Source organism: Diuraphis noxia, unplaced genomic scaffold (genome assembly GCF_037042655.1).
Source record: "Diuraphis noxia isolate RWA-SAM2 unplaced genomic scaffold, SU_Dnox_SAM2 contig0004, whole genome shotgun sequence".
In the NCBI taxonomy this organism is placed as follows: Eukaryota; Metazoa; Arthropoda; class Insecta; order Hemiptera; family Aphididae; genus Diuraphis; species Diuraphis noxia.
The window spans coordinates 39,798,443-39,819,306 of record NW_028301714.1 but is presented as its reverse complement, the minus strand read 5'-3'; the positions used below and the strand labels follow the sequence as shown (position 1 = coordinate 39,819,306).

The window sequence follows — 20,864 nt, the reverse complement described above, 5'->3', positions numbered from 1 at the left end:
AATAAAATTACGTTAAGCATTACATTAAATATTTTTATTTAAATTATATTGGCATTACCCAACATTATTTTTATCACGTTACTTTACGTTTTCATTCAAAAATAGACTGTTTCAAATAGCATTCCTTTTATAAAGGAATTACAAAATTAGTCCATAATGACTAGTAACTAATAAGTAAAAGTTTCATTGTTAATGACTATGTTATACACGAACAATGGGATCTTTAATAATTTTGTTAATTATTATTTATTATCCATAATTTTCGAAATCGTAAGTACGTTTTATTGATTTTTAATTTTTCTTGAATATTCTAGTTTATATGACGTAAGAAATATTGTGTAATCTACTCCATAAAAATAACTTAAAAAAAAAATTTTGCTACAATTACGTTAATTTAAATAAAATATAATGAAATTACTACATCGTTACTGCAGAGGTTGAACATTAGGTACATTGAAAATATGAATTTACTTTATCCTATTTTAGTATAATGTATATTATGTAGGTATACTGTATGAAAATGGCTTAAAATTATAAAGTCAAATAAAAGTATAGTTTGTCTAAAAAATAACCAAAATAGGTAAAATACCAATTAGGATTTACTTTATTTTTATTCAATCGATTACAAAGTAATAGAACGATAAGAACAATATTATCGATAAATTCTTAAGAAGAAAAAAAATGTCTGATGATACGGATTGTAAAAGCAGTGTGGAATTATAGTATAATATTAGTATTCCTTAGTAATTCCTAGTATTAATTACTATCAGTAATTAGTTACTAATCTATCTATGTAACATGCAATATTCTGATCACGGACTTGGAACTAAGATATAATCTAAGTATCTTTTCAGAACATGTACCCTAATCATAGGTTTGCTCACGAATAAATTAATACCTATATTTACGTAGGTATAGTGTTTTTAGATTTGTGATTATTGTAATTGTTTTCACATAACAAGGTAACAAGGTAATTTTTTTCCGTCCACGAAAGTTAGGTCGTAGGTGGTATACCCATTGCAGTTTCGTTTTTAGCGTGGGAGGGGGTGGTTTGGGGTTCAACCCCCCTCCGGAAATGTATGGTTGGCACGGACGATGATTGTAGAACTTTTTAGAATTAAAGAGGGAGGCTTGAAATATTAATTTGTTTTTGAATACCCCCCCTCCCCGAGATTAATTTCTACATACGCCATTGACACGTAGGTAGTTTTTTAATAAAAATTTAAATGATTCGTTCAAATAATACTGTTATTGGTTTAAATAATCGACGTTGTTGGTGCTTTTAAAACTGCAATGAATAACAAGTTGATTTTAATTTCTTATTCTTGTCTATAGAGTCTGGACATTTTGATTTCATTATTACAACATTTAAAATCAAGAATTAGAGGCGTATTACAGATATATTTTGTGATATAGCTTCTTATATACCTATGTTGAATCCGAAATTGTCACACTCTTTTTTATTAATATTAATTTATCGTAGTTGATACGCTGATTAGTAATTATAAAACTCTAGCTCTAGGTACAATTATAGTTAACTTATTCATTTTTTAATCAATTTAAAAATGTTTGTAAAATAAACTAGGTAATCAGAATTGAATTCGTTTCATTTTTAATTCATTTAAATACTCGTAATAACTGTTGGTAATACGTTTTGTATTACGATTTTAATTCAATAAATCCCTCATAATAGTCTCTCATGACCCGCGTGTAGTGGCGTAGGGAACTAAAGAATTTTCAGAGGCAAGTATATTTTTCTATAACCTGCACCTACCACTTTCGAGCACCTATTCTTGAACCACGAACACTGGGCTTATATCTCTCTCTTAACAGTGTCCTATAAAAAAACATTACATTGTCTCTCTTAGACAATTTTAAAACCATACCGTCTATATTATAAGATTAATTAAAAAAAACACTAAATGTTATTTTAAGAAAATCGAGACCCCCTTCGTTACGCCGCTGCCCACGTGTTAAAAAGATAATTGACTTGCGACAGTAATTTACCTAAATACCGGCCTATACCACAGAATTCCGTGTTATGAATTGTATAGATTTATATATTCCTAAACCCCAATCATAGCTAAATACTTAATTTAGCCATGTTCCGAGTAATATTCTGTTTTGGAATATTATGAAATAAAAATGTATTGTGCCATCCAAAGAAGTGATAAAATTGAAAATCAATGACGATGTATTATGTATACTTATGTATAATCTGCTATCATCTGTGGCAAACGTCAATCGTCGTCACTCGGCATTTGTCGGAGACGATTCACAATTTTATAATATTATTATTATTTATTTTTATTTCATATTTCATTCTGCTTAAGTTATTTTTATAAAGTTACTCGATACTTTCAGTTCAGAGTGAGATGAAGACAAATGAAAAGGATAGCAGTTCATCCTTTATTTAATCCGAAGTATATGCGTAAGTTTGATGACCTATTCTTTTGAAGATTACATATTTTACTTTATATAGTGTTAAAATTAATATTTACTGTCAATATTAATATTTATCAATCTGCTACCCGGGTGATGTGGACGCGTATTTTATTCCCGAGCGCGCAACGCATAAAATACGCAAGAACAAATTATGGCGACAAATCCAGATCGTAGAATAATAATAATATATTAATTTAACAATTAAATAGATATAAATAGTGTTGTACATTGTAGGCATACTACTGTATTACACCCCGGCGTTCTAATGTTCTGTATTATTTAAAATGTTTTCATTGTTACCATAAATAAATGTTTATAGTGTTATATTCTGGGGCGGATCCAGCCAAAAATAACGGAGAGGGGGCAGTTTATCGTAAATTAATTTTACGATGAAATCTGTGAACCAACCGCGAATTAAGGCAATGCCGTAATTTATTACACACTTAATAAAGCAGGGAAAGTCGAAAGGGAAATCAAGTTTTTCAGTGTATCATTGGCGTAATTAGGCATTTTTTTTTTTTTGGGGGGGGGGGGAGATTACATCTTTCTAGCAAAATCTGTGAGCCTCATACACGCAGTAACCTACCCCAGCAAATATAAAATTTTAGCAGTAAAATAAAAGTTTTGATGAGGATTTATCAACCTCATCACTCAATAATTACGCCCCTGCAGTGTATATATACCTTCTCAATAAGAAGGATGTTTGGAGCTAGGTGAATTGGGTCCGCGATAATTTGGGTTCGTTTTGAAAGCGGTAGGTTGAGTCCCGGGTACAGTGGCGTGTAACCTAGGGTTCAAGTGTTGCTCAAGCAACACCTTAAATATGGGTGGGTGGGTGGGTACTAGGTGGGTATTGCTAGAAGGACAATATTATTACAATAATAAACTAATTAAGTGTTTATAGAAAAATACAATATAAATATAATTATAGTATTTGAGTAGTGAGTAGTGTCATAGTGAGTACCATAGCTATATAATATAGGTACCTATAGTATACCTATAGTTTTATTATTAAGAGGACGTCTAACCCGCATGTGTTGTCTCCGTCTTACACACGTACGTATGACTACGTATTATTATTATTACTACGTATTATTATTATTACTACGTATTATTATTATTACTACGTATTATTATTATTACTACGTATTATTATTATTACTCGTACTACGTATTACTCGTACGTACGACATAGGAAATGTTCAAAAAAATAGTAGGTACCTACCTATATTATAATTTTTAAGTTATAACCAGAGTTCGGATTTTATACCATTTGCTACTTATTATAGGATAGAGATAAAAATAGCAGAGTGGGCTGTAAATTTGTTTAATGCATCACGGACTCTAAATATGAAATTTTATTTTGGTATTTTTTGCATATTTGAAGAATTTTAAAATTTTAGTGCTACTTTTAAAGTTTTGGTGCCATGTTTTGCTAATATTCTTAATTCAACGCTTTATTTTATATTTTTCATAAATCTCGTGACAAATGGTAATCATTAATGCGAATCAATAAGAATTGAAATTGTATTCTTATTTACTCAGATAATTTTGAATAGTTGCGTACAAACGATGTCATAATTCAAGGTATCAATAGTTAATCAGTACATACAAATTTGCATACGAAACTGCATAATATACATAATAATACAAAATACAAAACTGCATACGGAGATTTTAGTTTTTTTTTTATAAATATATGATTTAATAAAGATATATGATAAATTGAATAACATTTTGATTTGTATTTATTTTTATTTGTTGCTATTTTTGATTTTTTTAGGAAATATTTTACGGTTTTTTTTGGTCATATTATAGCCCATATTTTAGGATTTTTGATGCTATAAAATCCGAACCCTGATAATAAACATAATATACAAATTCGACATCTAAAATAACTGAAAGAAAAAATAAAAAAAAGCTAAAATAAATTGGTTTATTTTGAATAAGAATAGCGTGAGTCTAATTTATACATATAAAAATTAAATTTCTATCTCCTACCTATATGAAAAAATAAGTATTTGCTTTAAAACCCTAGCCCTACTTATTATAATTGTAATGACCTTATGATTAACAATATTATTATGCTACGAAGATGTGTTTAGTGAGATTGTGGTGGCACAGGATTGGCATATTGGTGGCTTTTGCCGTAGATAATTATATAATTATAATAAATAACAAATTTGTAATTAATTATTAGTTTCGTATTCGGAGAAAACTTTTGACTTGGAATTTTACGAACTAGCTGTCGCCCGACATGGTCGGTACGGAAAATTAATGTGTACACTGTATAACTTAATTTTAACTTTAAAAAGCAGTAATCACATTTATTTAATAGTTCATAAAGAAATATATTTTAGTAAAAATATGCATGTGCTTCTAACATTTAAACACCATCTTAAATATTCTTAATCGATAATCAAATAAATAAATTTAAAAAAAATAATACCAAGGTTGTTATACATAATTTTAATTTAAAGTTATGCATTATTTCGGTATAGTTATTTCATTATTGCCCGATGCCCTGCAATGAACAGATTGTATACAAGGGCATCGTTGATACAAAAGTAGTATTATAATATATACCTAGGTATCTATGGATTTCTCTTATTGATTTAGTACAATATAATCCATGGCGATTGTCAAAGTCGTTGCGGAGGACGCAGTCTATTAAAGTTTCTAACATTTCAATTAGATAGCAAAGTAGACATGAACGAAAAACATCCTGTTTTCCGTTCAATCTTTTTTTTCATAAATCACATTATTTTTAGACTTCAATCCAGCAGTATCTGATGCGTTTCCATTTCAGCGTCGGAGTGCATACACGTCGCGGACTCTAACAAATCCCAAAATAATTGATATTTAAGGTAAGTTTGTTTTAATACCAATTCTTTTGCGGCTTATTATTATAAAAGAATTAAGGTACACGTTCGTACACTTTTACAATGGTGATGTTTGCAAAGAGTTCTTCACCTATGCATTTGAAACTAAAAACTACAATAGGCACTTTAAACATACCTACTTTATATTGCGACTTTTTCAAATATAATAAAATATTCCCTTGAACCCAAAAAGTCAGACTTATTATGGCCTTTTACAATTTTTTAAGTAAATGCAAGACTGTCATATTTTGATATGTGGCTGTATTGCATACAGAAATTGATTTTCAGACATACCAAAATATGACAGTATTGAATTTAAGCTATGTTTATTTTTGTGTCATATATCCAATTATGGCAGTATTGAACTTTGAATTATTAATGAATAATAAAATATTATTAACTGTTAGTTTTTTTGAAATTTGATTAAAATTGTTGTGTTATAATTTATAATTGTACAGGTAATATATATATATATATATATATTGTAGTATATAGTAGTAGTATATATATATATTGCCTGTACAATTATAAATCAATACATTCATCACTTCGTTCAGAATCTAAAAGATACATTTTATTATGTATTAGGTAAAAACTCACAACAGATTCTTATATTATAATACGTACTATAATAATATATTATATATATACCTATTATTCTTATTATATTAATCAGTATAAGATAATTATGCATCAACGTATTTTAAACCCAATATATTCGTATATTCTTCCACGTAAATCGATTTAAGTTCGACCGACCAATAATGCACGTATGATCGACGTTAATTATACGCAGTTTTACCACGGAAAATATACGAATATGCATCGACGTCTTTTAAGCCTAATAATATATTCGTATATCCTTACACGTAAATCGATTTAAGTTCGACCGACCAATAATACACGTATGATCGACGTTAATTATACGAAGTTTCACCACGGAAAATATACGAATATGCATCAACGTATTTTAAACCTAATATATTCGTATATCCTTACAAGTAAAATCGGCCGAACAATGATACATGTATTATTAACTTATATTATACGAATATTAATTACGTATATATATATACACCAACATTATCCTTAGTATACATTTAGTATCCTTAGTATACCCGTATATTATACGTGCTGTGTTTACTGGGTAAGGATGAAAATTAATCATTTATTTTAATAGTTGTAGGTATGTGATTTAATATCTTTAAAAATAATTTACTATAAAACACTAAATAAAAAATAAAATACTACTTGTCTTTAAGTCAATAAGCTTATTTTTATGTATCAAAGTAACAAATAATATGACAAATTAAAAAAAAATATATTATAAACTGATATTGACTATAAAATTATCAAATGCTTTTGAACAACAAGAGTACAAGACTATAACATTATGTACGAATTTGAGTAATTTATTATTATTTTAATTATATAGTGAATACTTGTTTGAAATACAATGTAAAAAAAAGTTACTCATTATAATTATCATGGCCTTATGTTTAATAATATTATGCTACCTATGGCTTTGAAAATAAATAAATAATAAGTCTAATTTTATTATATAAATTAATCACCATCTTCATAGTTTTTTATTATTATTATTATTATTATTATTATTATTATTATTTTATTAGTATTTGTTATAAGTATTGTTTCGTTTAGAAATAATGTGGACTGTATTTTAAATAAATGAATTAACGCACTTTTAAGTATAATAACTGTTTGTATTATAAATGTAGTGTTTTGGAGTCGCTCGCATTCGCGCGGTGTACTTTATACGGAGTTACAATCGCGACTAAAAACGAATTACAAAGGTGGCCGATAGGCGATAAGCTCATAGTTTAGCGCACAATAATTTTACAATAATATAAATGATATGACACCAAAGAAAATAATATCATTGCGATTAGAGCTTCAACAAGTATAATCAATTTCAGATATTTTTAAGTTTTTACAATAATGATAATAAGTAACTGGAATATAAGTTTTGATTTGCGCGATAAAATTAAATATTTTTTATTTGTAAGATTCCAGGCTTTTCAATAAATGCAAATTTCATATGTAATGTATGTTTGATAATTTTATTTTTATTTAAAACTATAATTTCTTGATAATTTGCTTGCCCATAAGTTGTTTAAATTGTTGTAAAAACAATTTATCAGGGAATACTTTTTTAACTTTAATTAATTTAATATCTCTCTATAAAACCATATGACCGATAGTATTTTTATTAAAGTTGTTACAAAAATCTTTACTATGACACCTTGTTCTAGTTAAAATGTCATCAAATTCTGATTTTAGACCTTGCTTATGATGTTCCTGAGCTTTTATTTTCCTTCCAGTCCTTGTCTTTAATACTATTATCAAAATCTTCATTATCTAAATCTGTAAACAGAATACAAACTGTGTTGTAACATAAAGTTCATATAAACACGCGATCATTGAGATCAACATAAAATTATTATTTATTATTAGAGTCAGTTATTTAATCACACTAAGTTTCCATTGGCACCTACTAGCTCAATGAAATTTTGTAAACTTTCATTTGATTTGTTTGAATGTGTCATGTGTGGTTTTCAATGGTAAATCGTCTAAAAAATATTATAATAATATTGCTTGCAAAAAATTGTAACTGTGTAGCTGCTAAGTACCTACTTACTGTTCTCATATTCATGTAATTTTCACTGAAGGTGTAGTATTTAACCATCCAATATTACTTTATTTGTAATATTAAATTCTGCATTTTTAATAGCTGTTAATATTTTCATAGAACAATAACATAATTAAATTAAAATGTATGGTTGATAAGGTTATGTACATTAGAAATTATCTAATATCATAGGTACTTATTAAGTTATTACATTGTAGGTACACCTATAAAGCCCTAATGCCCTATGACCTAAAGACTAAAATATAATTGATCACTGAGTGATGAACTAAGCGGTTATGAAAAATATATTATAACTTAGTTATCATACATATAATAAATATCTGTTAAAATAGTGTATCTACCTAATACATACACACAGGAGCTATTATTTTCTTCAAAATTGTACAGTTATTATTTATTATGAAGTTGCGTGAGGTGTGGTAGGTAAATAACCAAACTCTAATTTATTGTAATCGAATTTTTATTCATTTTCTAAAACTCAATCTTTCAAAAATGAATAGAATTGAAATAAAATAAATAAACAAACTATAATACGCAATAATAATTAAAGTTTGAATCGGTACTAGAGTTTTAGTAGCCATACAGTAAGTATAATGTTTTTATAGCCATATAAAATTAATAAGTTCTTGAATAAAATAATCAACACACATAATAACATTAAACGGATTGTTTAGCTATATATTATTATCTGTAATGATAAAAAAAAGCGGGTAAGTGGATGTCGCTCTGCTGTATACAGGTTAGGGGGTGGAGTGGACCTCTGACAAGGGTAGGTTAAATTTGAATGCAATAATAGGTACCTATCATTGTATACGAAAAACCATTCTGAACGGAGATGATTTGTCAGTCTAGGATATATTATATTTAAATATTATCATATATTATATTTTGAAACAAATATTTTATTTTTCAATTAAGACGCATTTTGCATAAGGCATGGTTAATCAATTTTTCCAAAAACATTGCATGTAGTTATCATAATTCATAATACCTTGTATTATGATATACCTGGTTTGAGGATAAATCGTTATCATTACGCGATTTCATAAAAATTTAAAACTCAAACGCTCAAAACATTCTTCATATAATGACGCATCAAATTTTTTCTATAGTTATTTGAAACAAAACTTACGGAAAACTTAGTGTTAAATTTTATAGCCTTAGATATAAATAAAAACAATATTATGAATTTTGAACTACAAAATGATTTGCAAATATTCACGGTTTTGACGAATTTTTGTCAATATTTGAAATTCAAATGCTAATAAAAAAAAATTATGCATAGGTATTCTTATAATTTATTAATCACTATAAGAATAACCTATGAGAAACTTTATATTAAAATTTCAAGTATTTTGATAGGGCCAAAAAAATTTTATCAACACTTAAAAAAAAAATGTTCAGTAAAATTGAAAATTTCAGTTATTTATAAATATCTCAAAAAAAGTCAAAATATTTTGAAAATTAAATCGTGTAAAGAAAATGCCAATCTTAATAACTGGTAAAATTTTCAAGTATCTACGACTTATACTTTTTGAATGATAACAAATATTTAAAATCGTTTAAGGATAAATCGTTATCGTTACGCTATTTCGTAAAAATTTATAATTCAAACGCACTTAAAATTTTTCGAGTTTTCTCTATATCTACTTGAGGGAAAACGTATAGAAAACTTAGTGTTGTATTTTTAATCCTTAGTTATAAACTCAAAAATTTTTATGATTTTTCAACTTCAAAATTGCTTGCAAATTTTCGTGTTTTCGACAGATTTCGTAAAAATTTGAACTATAATCGCTCATAAAAAAAGTTCTTATGTATTCTTATAATTTTTTAATCACTATAAGAATAACTTATGAGAAACTTTGTATTCAATTTTCAAGTTTTTTTATAGGGCCAAAAACATTTTATCGACACTTCAAAAAAAATTTTCAGAAAAATCTAAAATTTCAGTGGTCTATAAGTAACTCTAAAATTAAAGAATTAAACTGTATATAGATTACACTAACATAAACATTTGGTGAAAATTTCAAGTATTTACAATGATTAGTTTTTGAATTACAACCATATAAAAAAATCGATTTGGTCGAAAACTGGTTTTGCGTAAAAATTCCGTTTTTCTGTCATATATTTTTTTCTCGATATTTTTGAAAACAGTTGGAAAATTTTTATTTTTGACCTCTTTAATGCACCAAGGATATTGTTCACTTTTATATCGGAAACCACACTCAACGTTTGAAGTTGAAGCATTATTTCGACTAGTCATGATGTACAGACACACACAAAAAAAAACACACATCATTGTAAAATCAATACATTCATCACTTCGTTCAGAATCTAAAATGAATAGGTCAGAATATATTGTTGAATATTTTATTGAAATTTCAGAGATGGTATTCGTCAGTGAAGATTTGCCAACAAAATATCATATTCGTAGTGAAGCCTGTGTGAAATGTATTAACAATATTTCAAAGATGAAGTTTTATAGTAGATTCAGATATTGGGTAAGTAATTTTCTATTTTTCAGTAGGATTATTTTTATTTTATTAATTTATTAATTGATCAGGGGATGGATTACTTTCAATTTTTAAATTATTCGTTTTGTAACCACTGGTATAACACTATTCAAAAGTTATCGATAAAATCGTGATAAAAATTAGGATATTGGTCAGGTATAATATTAAAATTTTTTTTTTTTAATAATTTCCTCAATGATATTTAAATATTTTTATCAATTATCAGGTACGATGACCTGTAGGTACTATAGGGACTGGGAGTGTGAGAGTGGGGGCAGAGAAGGATAAAAAGCTAGGGTGGAGAGAGAGAGAGTGAGAGAGAGAGAGAGAGAGAGAGATAGTGAGAAGTAGTGTAGAGAGATGGCAGAGAAGCAGAAGAAAAAGAGTGAGAACGAAAAGGAGGGATAGTAAGAGAGATAGATAGTGTGAGGTAAGGTTAGATTAGGTTAGGTTAGGTAAGGTAGGTACTATAGTGACTTGTAAAGAGAGGGTGAGAGAAGGATAGTGTGAGAGGGAGTGAGAGAGGTAGATAAGATGAAGGATAAGGAGATAAAGTGAATGAGAGGGTGCAAGTGTGAGAAAAACGGGTAGAGGGGGAAAGGGGGAATGTCAAACGAGTGAGTGTGAGAGAGATAGGTGAGGGGGATGGTGTGAATGTGATAGGGTGAGAGAGAGGTAGTGTCAAAGGGAGATAATAAGGTTATGTGGGGGAACAAAACAAAAAGCGAGAGAGAATTGTGAGAGGTAGTGAGAGACAGTGAGATAGGTGAAGGGGAGGGCGTGATAGTGATACGAAGAAAGAGGGGTAGTGGCAGAGAGAGAGAGGATTAGGTTAGGTGGGGGAAGGGAGATAGTTAGGTAGAATAGTTATGTTAACAATTCCGAATATGTAGGAAAGGATCTTAAATTGCAAAGGTCACTCGACCCTTTGAGTGATACTACCAGGTTAGGTAAGGTTTACAACCTTCGACTTATGGGATAGAATAAAAAGAAAAGGTTGGTTAGGCCGATTAAGAGGATGTCAGTGGAATTTTTTTCTCCGACTCATGCGCAATATATCAAATTTTTTGTTCACAATAATCTTAATAATTTCTAAATTAGAGAAAAATGAATGGTTAGATTTTTATCTAGGGCATAATATAGGCTTATTGTTATTATAATTTAATTATTAAGTGAGTTATGAGTATTTTAAAGTATTCATAACTCGCTTCAAATATAGCCTATAAGATGCTCTAGGTAATAATCATAAGTATCTTAAATTTTTAAAAGAGGCCATTTCACTCTAATTTTAGAAATTATTATGATTATAGTGAACGTAATATTTGCTATGTTGTGCGTGGGTCAGAGAGAAAAAAAAGAAATGCACTGACATCCTCTTAAGTGTTATCAAGTCAAAAAAGCTATTGATTGTTGATTGTTTACATTATTATAAGTCTTGTAAAAAGTATGACTTTGTCATTACCAGTGCCGCAACTTGGTACATATTGGTGGGTGTGCGACCAACTAAAAGGGCCCATGTACAGAGGCACAACAATATGGGGAGGGGGGGCAAAGCCCCCCCCCCCGAATACGATTCAGACCCCTCACAAAAATATTTCTTATTTATTTAGAAATAAGCCGCTTATAGGTTATTTTAAATTAATAGTTTTGTTAGGTAGGCCCCCCCAGAAATTTAATCCTAGTTGAGACCATCTTCATGCACCAATAAGTCATTACAATATATTGCTTGTTGTTTTTAGCTATATACATTATGTTATGTGGTTAATATAATATTCACTGCTATACTGCTTACAGATAGGTAGAGCTTTGAACACATATAAGTGAGGACCATAGATAAGTATAGGACTGAGGAGCAGTGATAGCAGCACTTAAAAACATTTATTTTCTTTCTTTTCCCAATTTAAATGTTTATTGCATTTAAATTGGGAATCAGCCGTCACAACATAGCAAAATTAAGAAATTCGAGAATCATTATTTTGTTATAACTTTGGTTAGGACTTTGTTTTATTATCATAATAAATAATAATTTTCATTATTCTAATGTATCCATTAGTTTCTATTTTTTGATAAAATAATAAGATAGTAAGAACCACTTTGTGAAACACCTTAGTAATAAAATATATTAAACACTATCTTCATGAAAACACATAATATATAATTTATAAAATAATAAATAATAAAAAAATAACAATAAAATTGATTTTATTAAATATGGGTAATTTTTAATACTATGTTTACTTTAAAAAGTTTTTTTTTCTTGCTTTTTGATTTGCAAAAGTATCAATTATGTAATCAATATTCAATTCATCTGTTCTTGCTTTTTCAATGTTTAAAATGCTTATATTTGTGAGCCGTTCCTGAGAAATTGAATTTCTTAAATAATTTTTAATCAACTTAAGTTTTGAAAAAGAGCGTTCTGCCGATGCAACAGTTACAGGTAGAGACAAAAAAATTATGCAGGCAGTAAGTATTTCACTAAAAAGTGATGAAATATCATTTTCTATAATATATAAAGACAATTCTTTTATTGTTTTCATTTCAGTTTTTCCTAGAAAATCTCTTAATGATAAAACTTGCCTGGTCAAATCAGACGAAACATCAGTACTATAAAATGAAATGAAGTCATAACATGACTTAATTATATTCTCTTCACTGTACTTAATTAAATTCAGTGGTTGTAAAAAGTCAAAATTTCTTGAAACTGTTTCAAGTCCTTTGAAACGCTCTTGTAATTGAAATATAGCAGTATCAGTAAGGGGCAAAAAAACGGTAACGCGAAAGTTTTCTTCAATTGTGTATAATCGTTTATCATTATCAATACTATCATACTGCCTCTTTGCAAATTTCTTGCGTTTATTTTCTTGTATTATAGATATTCCCCATTTTGAACATAATTCTGTTGCTGAAGAAACTAGTTCTTCAAAACCATTCCTCATTTTTTTAATTGCTTCAATACATACTTGTAAATATTCTACAGCTTGATGTAAACTAGTTTGTGGACTCTGTAAAATTGTATTGGACAGAACGGGAAATATATACACTTACTTCAACTTCATCATTGATTTTTACAAATGACCATAGTTTTTTCTGCTTCGGATTAGTTCCTGCTTTTTCAAATAATTCTTTTTCTTTTAAACGCCGCTTTTCAGCGCCGCTTTTAACTTTCGAGCTCATTATAGTTTTTTTAATTATTAGTAAAAAAAACAAGTTAATTGATGGTAAATAAATAAATATTACTGATATAATAATAATTTTATATTGTCATTTGTCACAGTGTACGCAGCGTAGAATATGCTAAGACAGTTCGGCTGGTTGTGATTATAGTGATTATATTATTATAGGAAATTGGGATTTATCAATAATATTTTGTAATTTCCTATAAATCTATAAATAGGAAAAATATGTTTTGTACAGTCGTTGCCAGATATATTGAGCAGTCGGCGGCGGTACTTTTCGGTGTATCCCAAACTAGTCGCGGTGTGTTTTGACCGCGCGGCGCACCACAATTGCGTACCCCTGGGCCCTGGGTCTTTCGTTATCGCGCCGCCGCCGCCGATGCCTGCTCAATTTATCCGGCAACGACTGTTACCATTATTTTTCTGTACATGTATAAATTGTTCTTGGAAATGTCACTACCTATATAATACACCTAAATAAGACGTCTTGTATGGCGTGTCTTGGCGATGCGGGTTGCGATAACTGTTAAACATACTCATTACTCATAAGTTAATAATATTTTATAATTTTTAAATGACAAATAAATATTTTAAAAGAAAAAAAGTTCCAAATAGTTCGGCCACGGGCCCGGGGCCCATTGTTATGATTTACAGGGGGCCCGGGGGTTCTTTGCACCCCTAGCACCCCCGGTTGTTGCGGCACTGGTCATTACATATTTTGTTAAAATATCACATCAATCAAATGAATATTATCTTTAAAATAACAAATTCTATTTTTATATACAAATTTACAATTTCATTAAACATATTATAGTTAATAGTCTTATTATGAAAAGTATTGTAATGCTCAATAAAAAAAGTATTAGAGTTGTGTCTTAATAAATAAAAAAAATTAAATATTATAAATTCTCATTCTCAAAATATTCATCTTAGGACTTCAATTTCAAAATAAAATATTTGAATACTTTTGTTTAATATTACTTTACAAGATTGTACTATGATTGTGATTAAAAAAATAAAATTTAAAGTAGGCATGATTGGAAGTAAAAGTTATAATTAATAACTGTAGAGCTAGGACTTTTATGTATTTACTAATAATTCATCAAATATATGCAGTTAATATGCCTTAAAAAAATTACATTCTTTTATTACACTATAAAAATTACTTAATTAAATATATTATTCTTTTTATCATATGTTTATATATATATATATATATATACCGTGTGTTCCACAAAACAGGGTAGGTACACTTTATCACTCATTACCCTTTAATTATACCCTGTAATCAATCATAAATTCCTATATGACTTAAAATTCTTTTAATTCAAATATTTTAGTGGTATCCATACAACTTGGTTTTGTTGTTTTTGTGATTGGCGTAGACTTCTACTTTTTGTTTCCCATGAGTATTTTTTTTAAAAAATATATTGTTATGTTGTTTATTCATGAGACATTATGTTAGATTAGTAAAATGTTTTACTAATATTATGATACTCCAGTCAAAAGTTTGGTATAGTAGGGATATTTTATGTCCTATGTTTAGTATGGTGATGTTTCATTGAATGTTTTTGATTTTGGTTTTATCAAGGCATTTTGTTATTGTGAGTGAATGTTGAAATGTTGCGTCTTCTTTAAATTTATTATCTTTAGTGTTTTTTTTTAAAATTAATTTTCATGCTGTATATGCGAGATAAATCGAGTAAGATTTGTGAAGATGCCTTTTAATATTTGTATATGTTGTTATTGTTGTCTATATTTATGATGAAGTTAGTATTTAGCATTTCCTGGCATAAATATTTATCGTAGAAATATCTTCTCTTGATAACTTGTAGGTGTGTAGGTAGTAGAATATCGAACGTCTTTTATGAAGTACCTATTTAATATGTATGAGATTGGATATTAGAATCTCTAATGTATTATTCTTATTTGATGTTTTGTAGTTTTGTTGTCTTTTTCTTTAGACTTTCGGAATATTTGCTTGATTGTGGCAATAGTGTTCAATGACATTATTCATTTAGTAAATTATTGAAAATTAGAATTTTGTTTTTGTGGTGGTTTAGTATGATCAGATGAGCCTTTCATTGTATAAGGATTTCGTGATTATGATCTGGAATCTGAATGGACAATCTATTTAATTTCTTGTAGCTTACATTTATTTATTTTTATTTTATTGTTTTTGAACATTGATTTGTAATTAGATTATTAGTATTATTTTTAGGTACCTATAGTCTTGTAGAAATCTGTAAATTATGACATTCTAATTAGTTATTATATTAAATTTGTATTTTTGTTGTATGGTTAACTTGTAATAATATGATTTTATTCTTCTAACATGAATGATGTTTTCAGTTAGTTTTTTATCGAAGATTAATTTTACTTTATAATTTAATTCTGATATTTATTTATTATTTTTAAATTATTTTAAATTGGCCTCTGTATTTTTGTGCTAATTTAGGCGTTTTGCCTATTTGTTAAAATGGAAATTTAATTAATTCTTGGTCACCTGGATTAAAGATTACTATACCGTGACTTTGTCTAAATAATTTTTTCGTTTAATTTGTGTCATTTTTTTACTATTTGTGGAATTTCATTCCTTATTTCGTTTAGTTCCTTTAATAATTTTTATATGATGTAAGGCATGCTTTTTCTGGTATTAATATAATATCTATTGGAAAATAAGGTTCAAAATCATGCATTAGGAAAACAAAATGCTATAATTGGTATAATATGGTGTGCATCGTTGATAATATAATATGTTATTTATTATGACAAATTGTCGTGATTTCCTTAATATGTTTTTATTTATATTTTCTTTGGGTTCATTAATCGCTTTTTTTGTAAATGCAAAATTGATCTTTGGAATTCGATGAATTTATGTCGTACATTCGTACCTAATTAAGTGATTTGTCGATTCCAAAGTTTTTATCGTTTGTGTTTATGTTATTGTATTATAGCCCGTATTTTTATGTGATATATCAAAGGTGAAATCTTATAGTTCGATATTATTTTTGAAAAAGAAACATTTGTTTGATATTATTGAAAAATTCTTTTTGTCCATGATTATGAACACTTATGTTAGGTAAACTTTGTTGTTTGTTTCAGTTATTTGATCGTTGTTGTTATCTCTGGACATTTATTTTTTTATCATTATTTTATTTCTTTTGTATTTAAATCATAATTATTTGTTAAAAGTCGGCTATGAATTATATTCCCTATAATCTGCTATGGATTATGTTTTAATTATTATTAGTTATCGTTTGGACTATAATCTTAATTTTATTTGAATCTTAACGACTATGTGTTTAATTCTTTCATAAAAAATGTATTAATCTTCATTAGATTTTATTATTTAATTTATTATTATTCAATGCTTTGACTATAATTTTAATTTTATTTGATATTATATTAATATATTTATTTGGTCTTTATTTATTATTAGTCATCATTTGGACTATAATATATTTTTATTTTATTTGAATCTAAACATCTCTGTGTTTAATTCTTTTATAAAAATTGTATTAATCTTCTTTGGATTATATTTTATTTATTATTAGTCATCTTTTGGACTATAACTTTAATTTTATTTGAATCTAAACATCTCTGTGTTTAATTTTTTTTTTTTTAATGTGTTAATCTTCTTTGGATTATATTTTATTTATTATTATTCAACGCTTGGACTATAATTTTAATTTTATTTGAATCTTAACAACTATGACGTGTTTAATTAATTTATAAAAAATATGTTAAACGTTTCCGAATTATATTTTATTTATTATTAGTCATCGTTTGGACTATAACTTTATATTTTATTTGAATCTAAACATCTTTGTGTTAAATTCATTTATAAAAAATGTTTTAATTTTCTTTGGATTATATTTTACTTATTATTAGTCATCATTTGGACTATAATATAGTTATAATATATTTTTATTTTATTTGAATCTATACATCTCTGTGTGAATGAAGAAATTCATGACTATAAGAATTTAAAGTCATATGGGATTTTATGATTGATTTGCCTAGTTTAACGCCCAACAAACAGAATTAAAGATATTTACAGGTTAATGAGCAATAAAGTGTATGCTATTATTTGAGACACATGATATATTGCATATTAAAAAAAAAAAATTAAAGTGCTAGTAAAAATTTAATTTTTCTTTCATATTTTATATAATTATATTTTGATCCATAAAAATATTTACCTAAGTGCTTGATTTTCGATAAACTATCAAAAGATGCACTAAAAACATTTAGAATTTTATCACATAAGTTTTTAAATATGCTGTGTACTACTACTAATCTAGAAATAAGCATACAATAAAGCTTAGAAAAAAAAAAATAATTAAAATGCATAAAAAGTCTTTGCTCTAGAAAACATAAAAAGTTTTAAAATAAAAATTTGTAATAGTACCTAATTTGTCCAGATAAAAGAAAAACAACTTTTGAAGGTGATTAAGAGTTAAAATAATTTCGTTATGAAGTTGAAAGCAACTTATATTACTAGTTTTTTTTAAAAATTAATCCAAATCTCTAATGCTGGAAAGAAGAAATAAGATCTGGTGATAGGTAATTTTTCTGAGTAATACAATCATTTTAATGTATTATTTTAGTTGAGTGTTGGAATCTATACTAGTGTTAATCGTATACTTTTTCGACTAGTCTAATGGAATTTTTAAATTTAAGATTTAAGAAATAAAAAAAAAAAATTGTTATTCACGTATGTATTTATTACCTAGTTATTCAATATTTTAAGTGACATACGTGTTGTTGTTATTATTAGCTATAAAAATAAAAAAAAACATTATTTAACTTGATGAAAAATAGACGTACAAGTACTATTTATCTCATGTAATAGATATGGTTTCTATATGTTAAAAAAGTAAATTTTGGACCTAAAGGTCAACACATCGACTGTCGTCGCTAGCCCCCGGATGGGCAACCACCTGGGTTCTTAGTGACGAATCCTCGTCTTATTTACATGTGTTTAAAACCAAACAGTAAAATCAGGTTATGCAGTTGATATCTTGAAAACAAAAAAATTGCCTCTGGCCTGGTATATGCACTGCACGATAGTCGTATACTGTATTTTGGGGTATGGTGTGGCGTGGTGGTTTGCCGTGGTCAAACATCGCCTGGCGTCACTAGCTCCTGGATGGGTGACCACCTAGGTTCTTAGTGACGAATCCTTACCCCACATACTCACGTGTTTCTAAACAAACACACGCAATATAGGTATATAATTGCCGAAGGATTTGTTTAAAAAAAAAAGTATATTATGTAATAATAAAAATAATAAGAAACCAATTGTACATTGTTTAAGTCTATATAAGATATTATACTTCATACTATAACTTTTTAATAATAATAATTAACAATAAGTATGTAATTTGAGATATTTTAGATGATTAAATTTTATTCTGGACACTTGATCTTTGTCACAATAAATGCACAGACACTGTGATGTAAAGATTACCAATCACACTCCAAAATGTTATGTTGAAATAATAAATAAAAATATTTTATTGTAGAAAAGATTGTGTAAATATTTTTTTAGAGATCGTTTCATTTAAAAAATATTCAAAATCGTAATAATTCAATTTCTGGTGTCTAGGGTCGTTTTTATTAGGTACCATATAAAAATAAAAATAAAATTACCATTATGGTACCACCCGGCGTTTTTGGGCCCAGAAAAGAATGATAACTATAATTTTGGTGTGTTGAAGGGGGAAATAATTTAGATATTATTACACCATTTATGTAATAATATTACAAAAGTTGTTTTGCTTTAATGAGGATATCGTACTCTCATTCTCTTCAACAGGACTTTTGTAAGTCGGATACAATACAAACACATAAATCTTTAATAATTATTAGTTATTACTTGTACAATTTACAACCAATCATACTTGCGAGTTTAGATGACAATTTTTGATTAGGACTAGACAGAATGTACTATGGATGTGTAGATGTGTTAACAACAGTTCGCCTCACGTATTTATGCACTCATCGCGGCCAGACACTCGTCGTCATATAAATATGTGCTTAAAGTTATATACATAAAAAAAATGGGTATGGCTCTATCCATAGGTAATATATTATCTAAGAAGCAGTTGCACCGAAAATCCTAAAAATCTATCAGGGAGAAAAATATTTCAAGAGGCTCAACATCTTAATAATCAGAGCTATTTCTAAGAGGTTAACAATCAATAGAACAACTTGTTAAGTACACACTTATATCGGAAATCAACTAAGGATCTTTTTATTCAAAATGTCCTAGTTAACCATCCGTTTGTCACGCGTTACCCAAATAGCATTTATTGTTCTACGATCATTTAGATTGATACTTATTAAACCCAGTGTCGTAGTCAGCCTTCCCGAAGGGTATTGGGTGTATAGTACTGTATACACTTATTCCCTCCTCAAATCCTAACCCTGGCTACGGCACTGCATTCCCCGCGGACAAGTAGATGGTTACCTATATAAGTCATCAGGAGGTTAGTTTAGGTTAGGTACCTATACACAATGGTAAGTTGAGCTCAAGTGATGATAGATGACTATCATCACTGGTCGTGACCTTTGCATAGAACCTTTCTTACTAACTAACAAGGTATTCGAAATTGTAAACATAACAACGATGAAAATATTTAAAAATTAACGAGGAAAATATTAATACTACATTTATACTAAAATATAATATTATAATTATATATATATTTTTTTTGAGCTTTTATAATGAATACTTAAAATATTATATATACCTGATAAATATTGACATAATTTGGTTCACGGTTTTAAAGCCATACGAGTATTAGTGTTATACCAGTATTTCATATGAACTAATGACAATCACAGTAAATAATGCGTCCTATGATCATAATTTGTTCAAAAAACTGTATAAAAATCTAGTTTATTTTTGTGTTCACAATTTTAAACTTTATAAGCCATTTGCCACTAGTAAACATAATTTAATCATGATTAAATTATCCTTCTTTCATTTATCTTGAGAATACATAGTGCAGTCTTAATATTATATTCTAAGAATATAATTTTTTCCAAATTTCTTTTTTGATCCTTAAACATCATTTGCCTGCGGGTGCCAATACCCCCTTTCCATTTTTATTATAAAAATATAGCTTTAGTTTATTTTTGTGTTCACAATTTTTAAACTGTATAA

The 20,864-nt window shown here is 27.7% G+C and overlaps 1 protein-coding gene and 1 long non-coding RNA gene across 3 annotated transcripts in view; one reads left to right on the top strand and one right to left on the bottom strand.

The window, feature by feature from the left end:
• The first annotated feature begins 3,407 nt into the window (after positions 1–3,407).
• Positions 3,408–20,864, top strand: part of LOC149056036 (uncharacterized) — a 32,698-nt gene continuing 15,241 nt past the window's right edge. The window contains exons 1-3 of one of the 2 annotated variants that reach the window (XR_016191519.1): positions 3,408–3,501; positions 5,217–5,312; positions 10,384–10,499. This is a non-coding gene — a long non-coding RNA (uncharacterized LOC149056036). Of the gene's footprint in view, positions 3,502–5,216; positions 5,313–8,435; positions 8,583–10,383; positions 10,500–20,864 lie in introns of those variants that run through there. The other variant, XR_016191520.1, reaches the window with a different exon arrangement.
• Positions 12,746–13,531, bottom strand: LOC149056037 (uncharacterized). Its single transcript, XM_089226454.1, has one exon. The coding sequence runs from the start codon at positions 13,445–13,447 to the stop codon at positions 12,746–12,748; it is 702 nt and encodes a 233-aa protein (XP_089082580.1). The 5' UTR covers positions 13,448–13,531.